The sequence below is a fragment of the Saimiri boliviensis genome, chromosome 1, assembly GCF_048565385.1.
Source record: "Saimiri boliviensis isolate mSaiBol1 chromosome 1, mSaiBol1.pri, whole genome shotgun sequence".
Classification (NCBI taxonomy): Eukaryota; Metazoa; Chordata; class Mammalia; order Primates; family Cebidae; genus Saimiri; species Saimiri boliviensis.
The window spans coordinates 31,570,514-31,585,722 of record NC_133449.1 but is presented as its reverse complement, the minus strand read 5'-3'; the positions used below and the strand labels follow the sequence as shown (position 1 = coordinate 31,585,722).

At 34.2% G+C, this 15,209-nt stretch overlaps 1 protein-coding gene across 3 annotated transcripts in view; it reads left to right on the top strand.

Annotated features, from left to right (window-relative positions):
• The window catches only part of MEMO1 (mediator of cell motility 1), a 134,005-nt gene that overhangs the window by 101,457 nt on the left and 17,339 nt on the right, over positions 1 to 15,209 (top strand). For all 3 annotated transcript variants that reach the window (XM_074395701.1, XM_039477749.2, XM_074395702.1), the window contains one exon: positions 6,859 to 7,001. In XM_074395701.1, coding sequence (XP_074251802.1) covers positions 6,859 to 7,001 — 143 coding nt within the window. The remainder of the gene's footprint in view (positions 1 to 6,858; positions 7,002 to 15,209) is intronic.

Below are 15,209 nucleotides of genomic sequence, written 5' to 3'. Positions count from 1 at the left end.
CTGTTCCATTGGTCTATATATCTGTTTTGGTGCCAGTGCCATGCTGTTTTGGTTACTGTAGCCTTGTAGTATAGTTTGAAGTCAGGTAGCGCAATGCCTCCAGCTTTGTTCTTTTTGCTTAGGATTGTCTTGGCTTTATGGTCTCTTTTTTGGGTCCATATGAAATTTGAAGTAGTTTTTTCTAATTCTTTGAAGAAAGTCAATAGTAGTTTGATGGTGATAGCATTGAATCTCTAAATTACTTTTGGCAGTATGGCCATATTCATAATTGATTTTTCCTCTTCACGACATGGAATGTTTCTCCGTTTGTTTGTATCCTTTCATATTTCCTTGTCTCTGATAAAATAGACTTTAAATCATCAAAGATAAAAAAACAAAAACAAAAACAAAGGAGGGCATTACATAATGGTAAAGGGATCAATGCAACAAGAAGAGCTAACGGTCGTAAATATATATGCACCTAATACAGGAGCACCAAGATTCATAAAGCAAGTTGTTAAAGACCTACAAAGAGACTTAGACTCCCACACAATACTAATGGAGACGTTAACATCCCACTGTCAATATTAGACAGATCAATGAGACAGAAAATTAACAAGGATTTTTAGGACTTGAACTGAGCTCTGGACCAAGCAGACCTAATATATATCTACAGAACTCTTCACCCTATATCAACAGAATTTACATTTTTCTCAGTACCACATCAAACTTATTCTAAAATTGACCACATAAATGGAAGTCAGACACTCCTCAGCAAGTGCAAAGGAATGGAAATCATAATAAACAGTCTCTTAGACCACAGTGCAATCAAATTAGAACTAATTTGGGATTAAGAAACTCAGTCAAAACTGCACAACGACATGGAAACTGAACAACCTGCTACTGAATGACTACTGGGCAAATAATAAAATTAAGGCAGAAATAAGTTCTTTGAAACCAATGAGAACAAAGACAGAATATACCAGAATTTCTGGGACACAGCTAAAGCAGTGTTTAGAGGGAAATTTATAGTACTAAATGCCCACAGGAGAAAATGGGAAAGATCTAAAATCAACACCCTAAAATCACAATTTCACAAAAAGAACTAGAGAAGGAAGAGCAAACAAATTCAAAAGCTACCAGAAGACAAGAAATAACTAAGATCAGAGCAGAACTGAAGGAGATAGAGACATGAAAAACCCTTCAAAAAATCAGGAGCTGGTGTTTTGAAAAGATTAATGAAGTGTGGTAGACGGTTGGCTAGACTAATAAAGAAGAAAAGAGAGAAGAATCAAATAGACACACTAAAAAATGGTAAAGGGAATATCACCACTGATTGCACAGAAATACAGACTATCGTCAGAGAATACTATAAACACCTCTATGCAAATAAACTAGAAAGTCTAGAAGAAATGTATAAATTCCTAGACACATACACCCTCCCAAGACTAAACCAGGAAGAAGCCGAATCCCTGAATTGACCAATAACAAGTTCTGAAATTGAGTCAGTAATAGCCTACTAACCAAGTGCAGGACCAGATGTATTCACAGTCAGATTCTACTAGAGGTACAAAGAGGAGCTCGTACCATTCCTTCTGATATTATTTCAAACAATAGAAAAAGAGGGACTCCTCCCTAAATCATTTTATGAGGGCAGCATCATCTTGATACCAAAACCTGGCAGAGACACAACAAAAAAAAGAAAATTTCAGGCCAATATCCTGAACATTGATGTGAAAATACTCAATAAAATACTGGCAAACTGAATCCAGCAGCACATCAAAAAGCTTATGCACCCCAATCAAATTGGCTTCTTCCCTAGGGTGCAAGGCTGGTTCAGCATACGCAAATCAATAAACGTAATCTATCACAGAAACAAAGCCAAAAACCACGATTCTCTCAACAGATGCAGAGAAGGCCTTCGATAAAATTCAACCCTGCTTCATGGTTAAACTCAATAAACCAGAGATTGATGGAATGTATCTCAAAATGAATAATAAGAGCTATTTATGACAAACCCACTGCCAATATCATACTGAATGGGCAAAAACTGGAAAACCAAAGAAATTCTCTTTGAAAACCAGCAAAGGATGAGGATGCCCTTTCTCACCACTCCTATTCAACATAATGTCGAAAGTTCTGGCCGGGGCAATCAGGCAAGAAAAAGAAGTAAAGGGTATTCAGATAGGAAGAGAGGAAGTCAAATTGTCTCTGTTTGCAGGTGATATGATTATATATTTAGAAAACTCCATCATCTCAGCCCAAAATCTCCTTAAGTTGATAAGCAACTTCAGCAAAGTTTCAGGATACAAAATCAGTGTGCATAAATCACAAGCATTCCTATACACCAATAACAGCCAAACAGAGAGCCAAATCATGAGTGAACTCTCATTCACAATTGCTATAAAGAGAATAAAATACCTAGGAATACAACTTACAAGGGATGTGAAGGACTTCTTCAAGGAGAACTACAAATGTACCACGGAGCAACTTTTTATGTGCTTATTATTCATTTGTATATCTTTTGTGAAATATCTATTCATATTTTTCCAATTTTTATTTTTGTAATTTGCTGTTTTTATTGAGTTAGAAGAGAAGTTTTGGAGACAAATTCTTTATTAGATACATGATTTGCAAAGATTTTCTATTTTATGACTTGACTTCATTTTCTTAAGTTTTTAATTTTGATAAATTCAGTTAACTTTTTTTTTGGTATAGATTCTGTTTCTGGTATCAAATTTAAGAAAACTTGCCTCATCCAAGGTCATAGAAATTTTCCCCTTTGTTTTCTTCTTGAGCAGGTTTCAGCAAACTGTAGCCTGTAAATCCCATCTGGCCCACAGCCTACTTTTGTAAATAAAGTTTGATTTAAACATAGCCAATTTCTGTATTTACATACTGTCTGTGTCTGCTTTCTCTCTACCTGAACTGTTAAACAGTTGCTATACTGTATCGCCCAGAAAACCTGAAATACTTAATGGCCCATTTCAAAAGATGTTTGTTGACCCCTGCTCTAGAAGTGTTACAGTTTTAGCTCTTGTAGTTCTAGGATCCAGTTTTAGTTAATTTTTGTATATGGTCTGAGTCAGAGAGACAAGTTCATTATTACTTTTATTTTTATCTTTATTTTGCTGTGTGGATATACAGTTGTACCATTTGTTGAAAACTCTCCTGTATGTAATGTGTTACTTTTTTCTGGCTGCTTTCAAGGTTTTCTTCTTCTGTTTTTAACTGTTCGATTCTGATATATCTGGGTGAGGATCTCTTTGTGCTTACCTTACTTTGGATTTTTGTTGAATTCCTTAGATCTGTAGGTTAAAATGTTTTTTTCATGAAATTTGGAAAGTTTTCAGCAGTTATTTCTTCTAATATTTTTACTGTTCCCTCTCCTGAGCTCCCATTATATGCATGCTGGTATGCTTGATGTTGTTTACAAGTCTCCAGTCCTCAGTTCTTTTTCTCTGTACTGATTAATTTCTTCTTCTGTAATTTCACAGACTGCTTCTTATGTAATATCAAATCTGCTCTTCAGACCATCTATTGAACTCAAGTGAATTTTTTATTTGTTACTATTCAGCTCTAAAATTTCCGCTTGGTTCTTTTTAATAGTTTGCATTTCTTTGTTGATATTCCCAATTTGTGTAGTTATATCATCATAACTTTGAGCATGGCTTCCTGTAATTCTTCAAATATATTTATAGTAACTTGGTTGAAGTTTTTGTCTGCTAAATCCAATATTTGCTCTTACTCAGATACATCTTCTGCTGGCTGCTTATTTTTCCCCCCGAATATGGGTCATAGTTTGCTGTTTCTTTGTATGACTTACAATTTTTCTTGAAACTGTACGTTTTGTTTAGTATGTTATAGTAACTTTGGATTCTGTTTTTATTCTTTTTTTCCCCCTTGCACGTTGTATTTATTTATTCATTTAGTAACTTTCACGGACTTCAGCTGCAGTCTCTCCCCCACTATGTGTAGCTAATTTTATGTGTCCCCAGCTTTTAAAAGTTTTTAATGTTAAGGTTGGTTTTGTGTGGTTCCCACTTGCAATTGCATAATTTAGTGCTTAGCTAATTATTGGTTGAATACTGTACCTAAACATCTTGAGCCACTAAGGCTTTCACCCTCTGATGGGAGACTGTATAGAAGGTGTGATGGGAGGATCACTTGGGCTCAGAGTGTGAAGCTAGCCTGGGCAACATGGTGAGACCCTGTTTAAAAATCAACTAAGTATAGTCTGTTTTCATGTTTCTCTCATTTACTTTTTACTGTGTTTTTGACCTAAGACCCTGTGTGTGCACTCAAATTTTCTGTTAGCCAGGGGTATGTGGAGAGCTAGGTCTTTCAGGTTTCCAGCTTCCCCTGTGCATACACTGCCAGTCCCTCAGTTGTCCTGCATTTTGTGTGGAATTCAGCACCTTATGGGGCTCCCCTGTACATGTGCACAGTCTCCTAGTCAACCAGTGTTGTGTGGAGGGCATAGGCTATCTGTTTAGGATAGGCGGAAAATTTATCAAGTCTCTCCGTGGCTTTTCCATTTCCAGGATCTTTCTATTAAATTTTTAGCTAGTCTTCAGTTTTCTGGCTCACCCCGACAACAGCAATCTTGGGCTAGGAAATCTGCAAGCTTTTCTGTTTCCTACTGAATGTGGGTTTTCTACCCTGTGCTCCAAATCAAAGTCATCCCCTTTTTGCAATGAAGGTGCTGGTTTCTTGATGTAACTTTTACCTCAGTGGAGCTGGGGTAGGGGATGGAGGCAGCTCCTGGTAAGATGCCAGATTTCCACTGTTGTTACCAAGAAGCTCTGTAGGTTTTCCTGAATACGCTTCCATCATTGTGGGTTTTTTGTTTTGTTTTGTTTTGCCTTTGGTTGATTTCCATAGCACAAAGATGGTTGTTTTTGATGCTTTTATTCAGTTTTATAATTACTTTTTGGAATGAGATTTTGTATTCCTTTACTGAAAAGTTCTACTTCAGCTCTTGGATTTTAAATCCTACTAGTATTACATTTCAAAGCTAAGTGGTCTTTTCTCTAATTAGAACAAGTAATTTTTTAAAAAGAGAGATGACAGAGGGGTGGATGAATGAGCCTCGATTCAAATCCTAGGTTTCTTCAGAGGGCAGAGTTTTATATCTCCTTATAGATTTGCAAGCTCAAACTGAGGTTAATTGAAGGGATTAATGGCTCTTGTGGAGAGTAGACATGTGTTGTTTATTCAGAGTAAGCCAACTATTGTGACAACGTACCTTTCCTATAGTGTTCTTCGGTGCATAACAATTTTATGAGATAAGTATTGTAATTATGATCATTTTGCAGATAAGGAAATATATTTGCAAGTTGGGAACTTACCTATGCTCTAAACGTTTGTATGTGGTGGGGATGGCTCTTGAACGCATTTCTTCTGGTTTCTCCCTGTTCTTTATATTCTGTATAACTGCTTCCCAGTCATATCATAATTACTTGCAGACTCTTTGATGGTCTTAATGTATTTTTTTATGTAGTTAGTAGTTGAGGTTAGAATAATTAATTCTTTTCTTTCAATTGATAATCACTCTTAACTAATTGGAGAGCCCCATTCAGTCAGGCAGTTATTTAGCAAACTGGTAAGAGTTAGAGCAAGAGTTCCTGTGGCAGCTTCCTCTGCCAGCTTCCTTTTTTTCTCTTACTCCCTAGATGCAGATTCTGCCCAAGAAGCCCCTGCATTGCAGAGGGACTGGAGATCTGTATGATCTGTTTATTTCGCAATTGACAGGGTAAGGGGGCCTTATGGGGGAGGTGCTCGGGTGCCCTAAATTTAGCTTTATGCAGCTGGGCTAACATTTATTTGGTGATTACTTAAACTTAATATTTTTAAAAACTTTTATGAATTTTGTTTTTCCTACATCAGTTAAGTGCCAGATTATCATATTAAAAAGCATTTATTGTAATGGCGATTGTTTTTAAAAGGTTCTGTTCAGAACAACTCAGACAAACATGATTCATGCTTCAAAACTATCAAGTCTGGGATCATTTAGAATATACATCACTGAATATATATAAGTAAAATTTCATGACAATAACATTTTAAAAAAAAGGTTTTGAGTGAGCATCTGTTTCTATAGCTCATCGTAGTTATTCTTTATTAATCTACCTTGTTTCTTTTCCATGAGTCTGTCAATCTGTAGAGTGAAAAAGGGACTTGCGGATATGCCATAAACATTGTGGGTGGGTGTGGTGTCTTTTTCTTGCTGCTAGAAATTAATACTTACTTCCTTTAATTCTTTGTCTACCCTAGATGCCAATGATACTTGAGTTGTATATTCAGACTGTCTTGTATCTGATCATTAGAATAAATCTAAAAGTGCAGTTGATGAATCTTACGGGAGCCAAGATTAAGTTTTGTAGGTCTTAGTTGGCAGGTTTATAGAACAAGTGCCAGAAATGATGGTTTTTATAATAGCATAGAACTAAAATAGGTGAGGAAGAGTTTAAGGCTCTTTTAAAATCACAGAAGGATTTGGCAGTTAACTGTAGCCTTGATGAATATCTGAAAAGAATTGAGTTGGTGCTGTTGTGATAGGCTTTTTTTTTTTTTTCCAAGATATTATTATACCTGGTAGTAAAATAGCTTTGTTTACCTAAAGTAGTAATATGCATTTCTGTAGTTTAAATGGTTATTTTTAGTGTTCTGTATGTCTCATTTTTAATCGTACCCTCGTACCCTTTAAGCATTTAATTTACGGATTTTAAGAATTCAACAATAATATTATGTATGTTATCCTTATCACTATTAATAAATATTCCACTGTCTAATGCCAACACAGTTGGAAAAGTATTTTTATTCTTAAGCATCTTAAATGACTTTTTTTTTTTTTTTTTTTTGTCTGTTTTCTTTAAGCCATAAGGATGAGTTTACCATTATTCCTGTACTGGTTGGAGCTCTGAGTGAGTCAAAAGAACAGGAATTCGGAAAACTCTTCAGTAAATATCTAGCGGATCCTAGTAATCTCTTTGTGGTTTCTTCTGATTTCTGCCATTGGGGTAAGTTCTAGCTTTTAACATATCATGGTAGATATTATATACTTCTGGTTAAAGGTATCTTTTCATTCTGAGTTCTGATTTTCAATTCTTTATCACTTTCCTTGGAAAGTTTTACTTCTGGCAGCAGTGTTTAAAAGTAAATAAAAAATCTTTTGATCCTTTAAAAAGGATCAGATTACAATAGTGGATTATGGGTACATTTCCAAAGGCGACTGGTATAATTGGATTCACACTGTGAAGGCATCCTTGCTTAGACACTTATTTAGTGGGAGTTAAGATCTTTTTAAACCTCATTTCCAGGTAAGTGTGTATGGTAGATTTTCTGAAGTTAGTTGTGGTGGATAAATCCAATGTTCTTTAGGATACAGAAGAGCACTGTGTGCTATGCCAGTCCTTTTCCACATTTCCTTTTTTGTAATTAGTCTTTCTTTTTTTACCTTTGGTGCTTAGTTTTTGCTCACAATTGCTATCAGTTTAAAACTACCCTCCAAAGATTATAACACTGTGGACTTCATTGGTAATGCTTTTATAAGGGTAAGGATTCTTGAGTAGTTTTTATAATTATTGTGAATTAGAGTCAGGATGCTTCACAGTGAATACACCGTAAGAGAAGTGAGGTGTTTGTGGATGCCTCTTTTAGTAAACTTGGCTTTTACAATCTTCGGCTGCAGTTTGCTTTCCTTTATCCATTACTGTCCTAGAATATTTCTAAAGTTTTGTTCCTTTTAGGACATCTCTTTGACCTATTAATTTATTGGTTTAAGATGCCAATATCTGTTCATTTGTCAGTTATTTCTTTGACCATAACGAAACCTAAAGACCGTAATAAGATAACAATGCTAGGATAGCCAGAAAAACATCTTCAGTGAAATATAGGGAGCCCATTATATGTCTTACCCAATATATGTCTTTCCCATTGATTGCCAGAATTAATTCAAAATTTATCTGGCCTGGTTTGGCTGTTGTCTTCTCTTGCTTCTTTCTCTGAATGGTCTTTTCAAAGTTGAGATCTCAGTTCAAGAGCACTATCTTTCATAATGGTACAGATTTGTTTTTTGCGTAAGGTACTTATCCTCACCTGGGAGTGATTTTACTCTCAGGGGCGTTTCAAAATGTCTGAAGACATTTTTGTTCACTACAGCTGGGATATGGTTTGGAGGGTGGCAATACTAATGGTATCTAATGAGTAGAGTCCAGGGTAGCTGCTAAACAAACATCCTATAATGACACAGGACAGCTCCCACATCAGAGAATAACCTGGCCCAAAATGTCAGCAGTGCTGAGGTTAGGAAACCTAGATTTTTTAGGGTATGCAGGTAGTTGTGCTTCCTTTCTAACCCTCAAAGAAGCTCTCAGCGTTCTTCTTATTTTTTTAAAATCTACTTTTAATATTCAGGGTTCTTTACTTACTGATTCTATTGGTTAGCTGGTATTCTACCTTTGGCAGAAGTTATAGTTTATGGATATAAGTATACTACTTGGACATGAAGACTAAGTAGATGCTTAAAAGGAGTTCCTTTCTGTGGAATTTTGAAATTTAGTAATAGGTGATCTTGGAAACTTAAGTATCATTACTGCGAAACAGGGTGTTTTCCTTAATATTGTGAATTTGTGTTGGTAGCAAAGCATGTCCGTATGTTTTGAAAATTAAAATTCTTGAAGCAAGTGCCCTGTACCCCCTTCATTTTTAAGGCTCTTATGAATCACTTGATTTAAATAATTATTTCCCTTGATACTATTTTTCAGAACCTGGGCTTTCTCTCTAGGTTGGCAACTTGTGTAACCATAACATAAATTCACATAAAATATCAGTAAACATCTCAATATTGCTCTTTTCTGTGGAATCATCCTTTTTAACCTCATTAATAAAGAATGCCAAAGCAAGCACAGCCTAGTCCACTGCTATATGTAACTGCAATGGCTGAGAGAGAAAAGTAAATTTGTTTTACCTTCTACCTAGATTCTCAGAAAATTATTGAGATTGTTTTGTCTCCTGATTTCTTGAAAATGTTGGTATCTAAATTGTAAGATAGGATTTCCAGGTGATAGCTACAAAAAAGAAGTAAAGAATTTTAAAGATTCATAAATAAAAGTTGTAAGAATTATCCAGAGACTAAAACATTTTTATATTTTGTTTGGTGGTTAAGTAATAGAACTGTTCAGGTGTTGAATTTTTAGTATCACTATCATTACTAATACTTATTAAATGTTTTCTTTGTACTTATGGAAAGCACTGTGCTACTCCTTACTGAGAAATATGTTGGGGTTTTGGGGATAAGTGAAAAGTGTAACATAGATAATATTCCAAAACTGATAGTCTTCTCACTACCATAGTAATTCTTGTAAAATAAGATACCTTTTTTCTTTTGCATACCTACTGAAGTAATATGAATTATTGACCAGTTATGGGTGAAGCTATCTTAAGAGTTAGGTTTCATGTTTCTCACATTCATACTGTATTGGCGCTGGGGATCTTTCCTAAATTAGTAAGTGTGCCATATTACCATCTTAAAAATTCAGCTTTTTCTTATGAAGATAATACTTAATGGTTTTTCTTCCTATTTAAAGAGATACTATACAGATTGATTTTTATTATATAAAAGCAATCATAACACTAAATTCTAAATAATTTCACAGGAGGGATTCAGTACCTCATGCAGAGGTTTTAAATGGTTCATTGAGTTTCCTCTTAACACACTCTATATTTATAAATACCTAATTTTTGGGGAAAAGTAATTTATGATAGTACACTTGAAAAATTACTCAGATATACACAGTAGAGGTTTCTTTGTTTTGATTATTAGATTACTGGCATTGACTACATTTTTCACTTCTAGTCATTGGTTCTTTTTTTATGGTGTCTACCTTTTGCAGAAAGTAAAGTGAAAACCGTGGTGATAGACACATTTCAGATTCTTATGTGTAAATTGGAAAGACTTTTCTTGTTGACCTTATTTGTTAGCCAATATTCTTTATAAAAATGATTTATTTTCTTAAATTTATTTTACCCTAAAGATGTTCATTTTTCAGATGCTTTGTAGTTTTTATTTAGACTTGAAAAGAGACATTAGAGAGAGAAAGGTAGAAATACTGAAGTGTACTCTCAGGTTTTTTTTTCTGGTTGAGGTAAGCCAAGGGAGAGACAGAAATCTAGATTCCATTATCCTCCTTCTTTCTATCCTCTCATTTGAGTTCTCCAAAAGAAACCCTGCATTTCAGTTCTTGCTTTGTATTACATCACCAGTCTTGTACATATAGAAATGCCAGGTTATGTTTCTCAGGTAACAAAATAGATAGTTTTACCTCATTTCATCCTTTCTGTTACTAGCAGGAAGTAGAGTAAGTGAAAAGACATTTGCCACTAGTCTGTGTGCTTTACCATGGTTAAGTACATTGTTCCAATACTTCTTGTGCTTATCAAGTTCTATATCCTATTGGATGACTCCGTAGAGAGAATTTTGTCTGAACCTATTTTAAGTTTTCAAATAGTTGAATTTTCATTCTGTTTTCTCAAGTTTCAGTTTTGGCCTTCTTCATATATATGATTGATATTTGTGTTTTCCTGACCTTCTTGAAATTTATATTTCAAAATTTAGATTGTTGGCAGCTTTCAATAACATAACTTTTACTTCTAAGAAGTTCCTAATTGAAATTGGTTTTAACAAAAGTTGATTTTTCAAAAGTGGAGTCATGAGCCTGATATGGTGGTTTGTGCCTGTAGTCTAAGCTACATGGGAGGCTGAGACAGAGGATTACTTGAATTTAGCCTGGACAACAAGTGAGACCCCATCTCTAATAAAATATAAACAAAAAGTGAAGTCATGATTTATTTGATTTGCCTTTTATGGTGTTTTTGCAAATCAGTTTAGATAATTTACTTGGTAAATGTTTATGACATTATATATATATTTAAATATGAGAAGCTTACTGTAGTCTTTTCAGCAGTTTTGAATTTTTATGCATAAATTTATATTTGTCTTTGTTTAGATGACTAGCTTTTTATACATACCTACCACTTATTAAAAGTGGCATTCCCCTAAATATTTATGAAATATATAACTTACTCAGATTTCTTCTTTAATGTATATTAACGTGATTATTCATGCATAGTCTTTCTGTTAGTCTCTTGGGTATAAGGCTGTTGCTATTTTCTAAATAGTTAAATTGGTTTGAGTGTAAGTTAGCTAATTCTTAAAATATACCTTAGACAAGCCATCATATTTGTCTTCTCAAATAATTGCATATACTGATTTTATGTATTTAGTTTTTGACTTTTTGCAGATTTGAGATAAGGCTAATACTTGTATAACTAGGACTTCAGCGTGAAAGCATGATAGTATTTAGCTTTTTAAAGTGATTACCTCATTTGATGCTATTTAGAGAATATTTCCTTTATGAAATACACTTTTTCTTTGGTAGTGATTTCAATTACGAATGTCCCCAGCTTGGGTCCTTAGTATAGAATGGCCTAATAATCTATCTCACAAGGTTGTTGTGAGGTTTAACTCAAATATTGGAAAGTGGTTTAACATATAAACAATGTGATTAAGTAAATGTATGACAGTATAATTTTTAATGGCTATGTGTCTGAAAAAGATCTTACTGACTGATCTCTTGGGGGCTTTATAGATCAACTTTCCAAGGTCATTATTTATTTTTGCAGTTCAGTGCATAGCTTGATGTTGAGGTATTTAATATTCTTATACCTCTTGTTTTAAGGGACTCAAAAAGTAGCACTGGTTCTTGTACCATTCATTGTTATGTTTGTCCTCATTAGTTGATTGTTGTGTGTTAAACAGACATCCCTGGAGCTTATTCTCCACACTCTGTGAATCCACTCATTAATCACCAGTCACCTTTGGAGATGGGAAAATTACTTACCTGTATTTCTTTTTCTCAGAAAGCGTGCTCTGGAATGGATTCACAAATGAGCTACCCTCCTTCCCTCAAAGAGTAAGGTTTCTGCTTTACAGGATTTTTTTCTTGGGTTATTTTTCCTCTCATCTTTTGAATTTGAAAAGAACTGAGGGAAGGCACCTGAAGAAACTACTGACATACTCACTAGGGGAGTTCCAAAGCTTGTGCTGCCCCTAGGGGCAGTGTCAATGGCTCTTAAAGCTAGAAAGCTCATACTTGGAGTTGAAACAGGGGCTCAAAGAATCCATTTTCCCAGTGTACCTTCTGAAAGGATAAGTTTCAGGTAAGTAATTTTCTTTTACTATGTGATACGCTTTATTGATACTTATAAAAGTACAAAAGTCCAGTTCTCCAGGTACATGGACAATTATATTTTTTATAGTTTAGCTTCATAACCTTTACTGAATGTCAGAAACATAAAAACTGATAAAAAAAATTTGCTCATGAGATACATAAAATTATAATTTAAGTCAGTAGTACATTTTTAGTTAAAGGTATATTTATCATCAATTTATAGTGCTTGTGCTATCATTTTCTTTACTATTAAATAAAATTTTGAGACAGTTAACTTTTTAATAATAAAAACTAAAGAATGGTATTTTAAACTCAAGTTTCTAAGTGGTGACTGACTAAAGTTGTGTGTGTGTATGCATGTGTATGTAAATATACACATACATGTAGGTTATGATAGCAACTATTTACTTAAAATTAGATGCTTTCTGTATATATATATTGACCAGAATACATTGCTCAAGTGATTTTTAAATATTTGTATAATTTAAAAAAATTACCATGAGACAATTTGAGCTGTTACAAGTAAAATATTTATTCGGTGTAGTAGCTGTATGTAGTATGGATTTAGCTACTTAGTTGAAACGTTCTTTAGAGCCCTTCAAATATTTACAGTCAGTTTTTCAGTTACTAAATGTGAGGTGGCTACTAAGTAGTAACAAAAAGCAGAGCATTTACTCCCATTGGTTCTCTGTGCATTTTGGCATTCTCATTAAATCCCATGCTGATTCAGTATTTTTAAGTATTTCAAACATTTCCTCTTCTTTTCCTTCAAAACCAGTTTTTAGGTGAAAGTTACACAGAAAATGGTCCATATGAACAAGATAGCAATTTAAAGTATAGACTTTTCACTTAGTGTTAAGGCTTGGTTGACCAACTTCAGCCATTTGGAGCAGCAACTCTTTAACTTGGAATTAGGCATACAAGACTTTTGAGTAGCAAATGACTATCACAGAGTATATGCATTTTTCTCTGCACCTGGGAGTAGCAGTAGTTTATGTGTCAGTCACAAGGCTTACTGATAGTAGCCAGAATGAATAGTTATGTCCAGAAGCAGGGAAAAGAGAATGTATTAGTGTAAACCTAAAGCAGTTCAGGTTCAAAGACAGAGTTGTATACTGCCTTGATTTCCTCCAAGAATATTGTTCTTACTGTAATGACAGTGAGTCGGAATATTCTTGTCTAAGGTGTTCATTTGTTTCAGAAAGATTTGGATAGCTTTCTCAAAATAACTTTGAAATAGAAGTAAAAATTTAGTATCAGTGAATTGAATCGAGAAATTATTATAACTGCACCTTAGATTTGGCACTGAGCAGCCTTCTCACAGCCACCTGGCAATGAGAAAAGCAGTGTCAGGCTGGGCGTGGTGGCTCACGCCTGTAATCTCAGCACTTTGGGAGGCCAAGGCAGGTGGATCACTTGAGGTCAGAAGTTTGAGATCAGCCTGGCCAGCATGGTGAAACCCCGTCTCTATTGAAAATACAAAAATTAGCCAGATGTGGTGGCATATGCTGTAGTCCCAGCTTCTGGGGAGGCTGGAGCAGGAGAATCACTTGAACCCGTGAGGCAGAGGTTGCAGAGAGCCAAGATTACGCTACTGCACTCCAGCCTGGGCAACAGGGTGAGACTCTGTCTCAAAAAAAAAAAAAAAAGAAGAGAAAAATAGTGTTAGTTATATAGTTATTGAGTAATTCTTATTGTTAGTTATATATGAAGTATTAATATATACATTCTTTACAGAAAAATAAGGCTATACATAACTAAATTTTGAAAGAAATGTTTGATGAATTACCAATATAGAGGCATTGAATGATATATTATCATTGTTTAAGAATTTTTTTTTTTAGTTCAAGGACTATAGTTGATCTCATAGCTAAGGTAACATGCAGTAATCTTTATTGTTATATTCAGACAGCAGATACTACTTTAGACCCTATTGCCCAATTAATTCTAGGATATCATCAGTTAAGTTATAAGATGCAATATTGATTGAATAATGGCTCTTGGGAGAGAATAAGGACTGCTACATTGAATAATTATATTACTGTATATGAAAGTTAAAATGTGAAAATTAAGGAAATAATGACATTTTAGAAAAGTGACCATCAAAGGTGATCAGTATCAACAAATGAATGAAGTGTTTAAGTTCTGTGATGTGTGGTTTTTCAAAAAAGGATGTCAAGAAGGATTTTAGAATTTTGCACTGCCCACTATTTACATATATATATTTTTTAGTAAAATGAACAGAAAACTTAAAAATCTTAATTATCCAGCCGAAGAATTCCATGTCCTCAGATGTGAGGGTGGTAGCTGGATATATCAATATTGCTCTAAACGTGAAGCACAGGACACATGATGTGTGTACATGATTTGTGTACTCTAATTCCTTTAGAAATGCATTTTGGTCAATCTTTAACAATAAGGAAATATAAAAGTAATGAGTTCTTAGAAGAAAGGCACTGCTGAAAGATAGATTTAGGTGTATCTGGAATATGTTACAGTCAGTTGAGTAACAATCCATAATTAAGAAGATGTTTAACTTTTGATTTTCATATATCTATAGTAGGAAAAAGAATTTATTTTCTGAGACTTTTGTTTTCTGTCTTTTCTTTAAGCTTCTTCCGTTTTACCCTCTCTGTTCTTTGGAGAATAGCCAAAACATTGAATGTTCTATGCTTATACTCTTATTGAGATTTTATGTCAGGGTAGGAATATTATATTTATGTTATGTTTACCCTTTTGTGTATACTATTCACATTGCATAAGGCACTTGTATTGATCCTTTTCCAAGTAGTACAAAAACGAGATAAATTTTTAAAAATTTGCATCTTAAAAATCACACAAGTCACAGTATTTGTGACCTATACAATTTTTTTTTCCTGTAAGAGATCAAATCTTGCATTTGTACAGCAAAACCTAAGCTTTTAGTGATTTGCTCTATACCAAGATAGTTTTCTCAAACCAAATTTTCTTGAGTAATATTCCTTGGGTTTGCTTTCC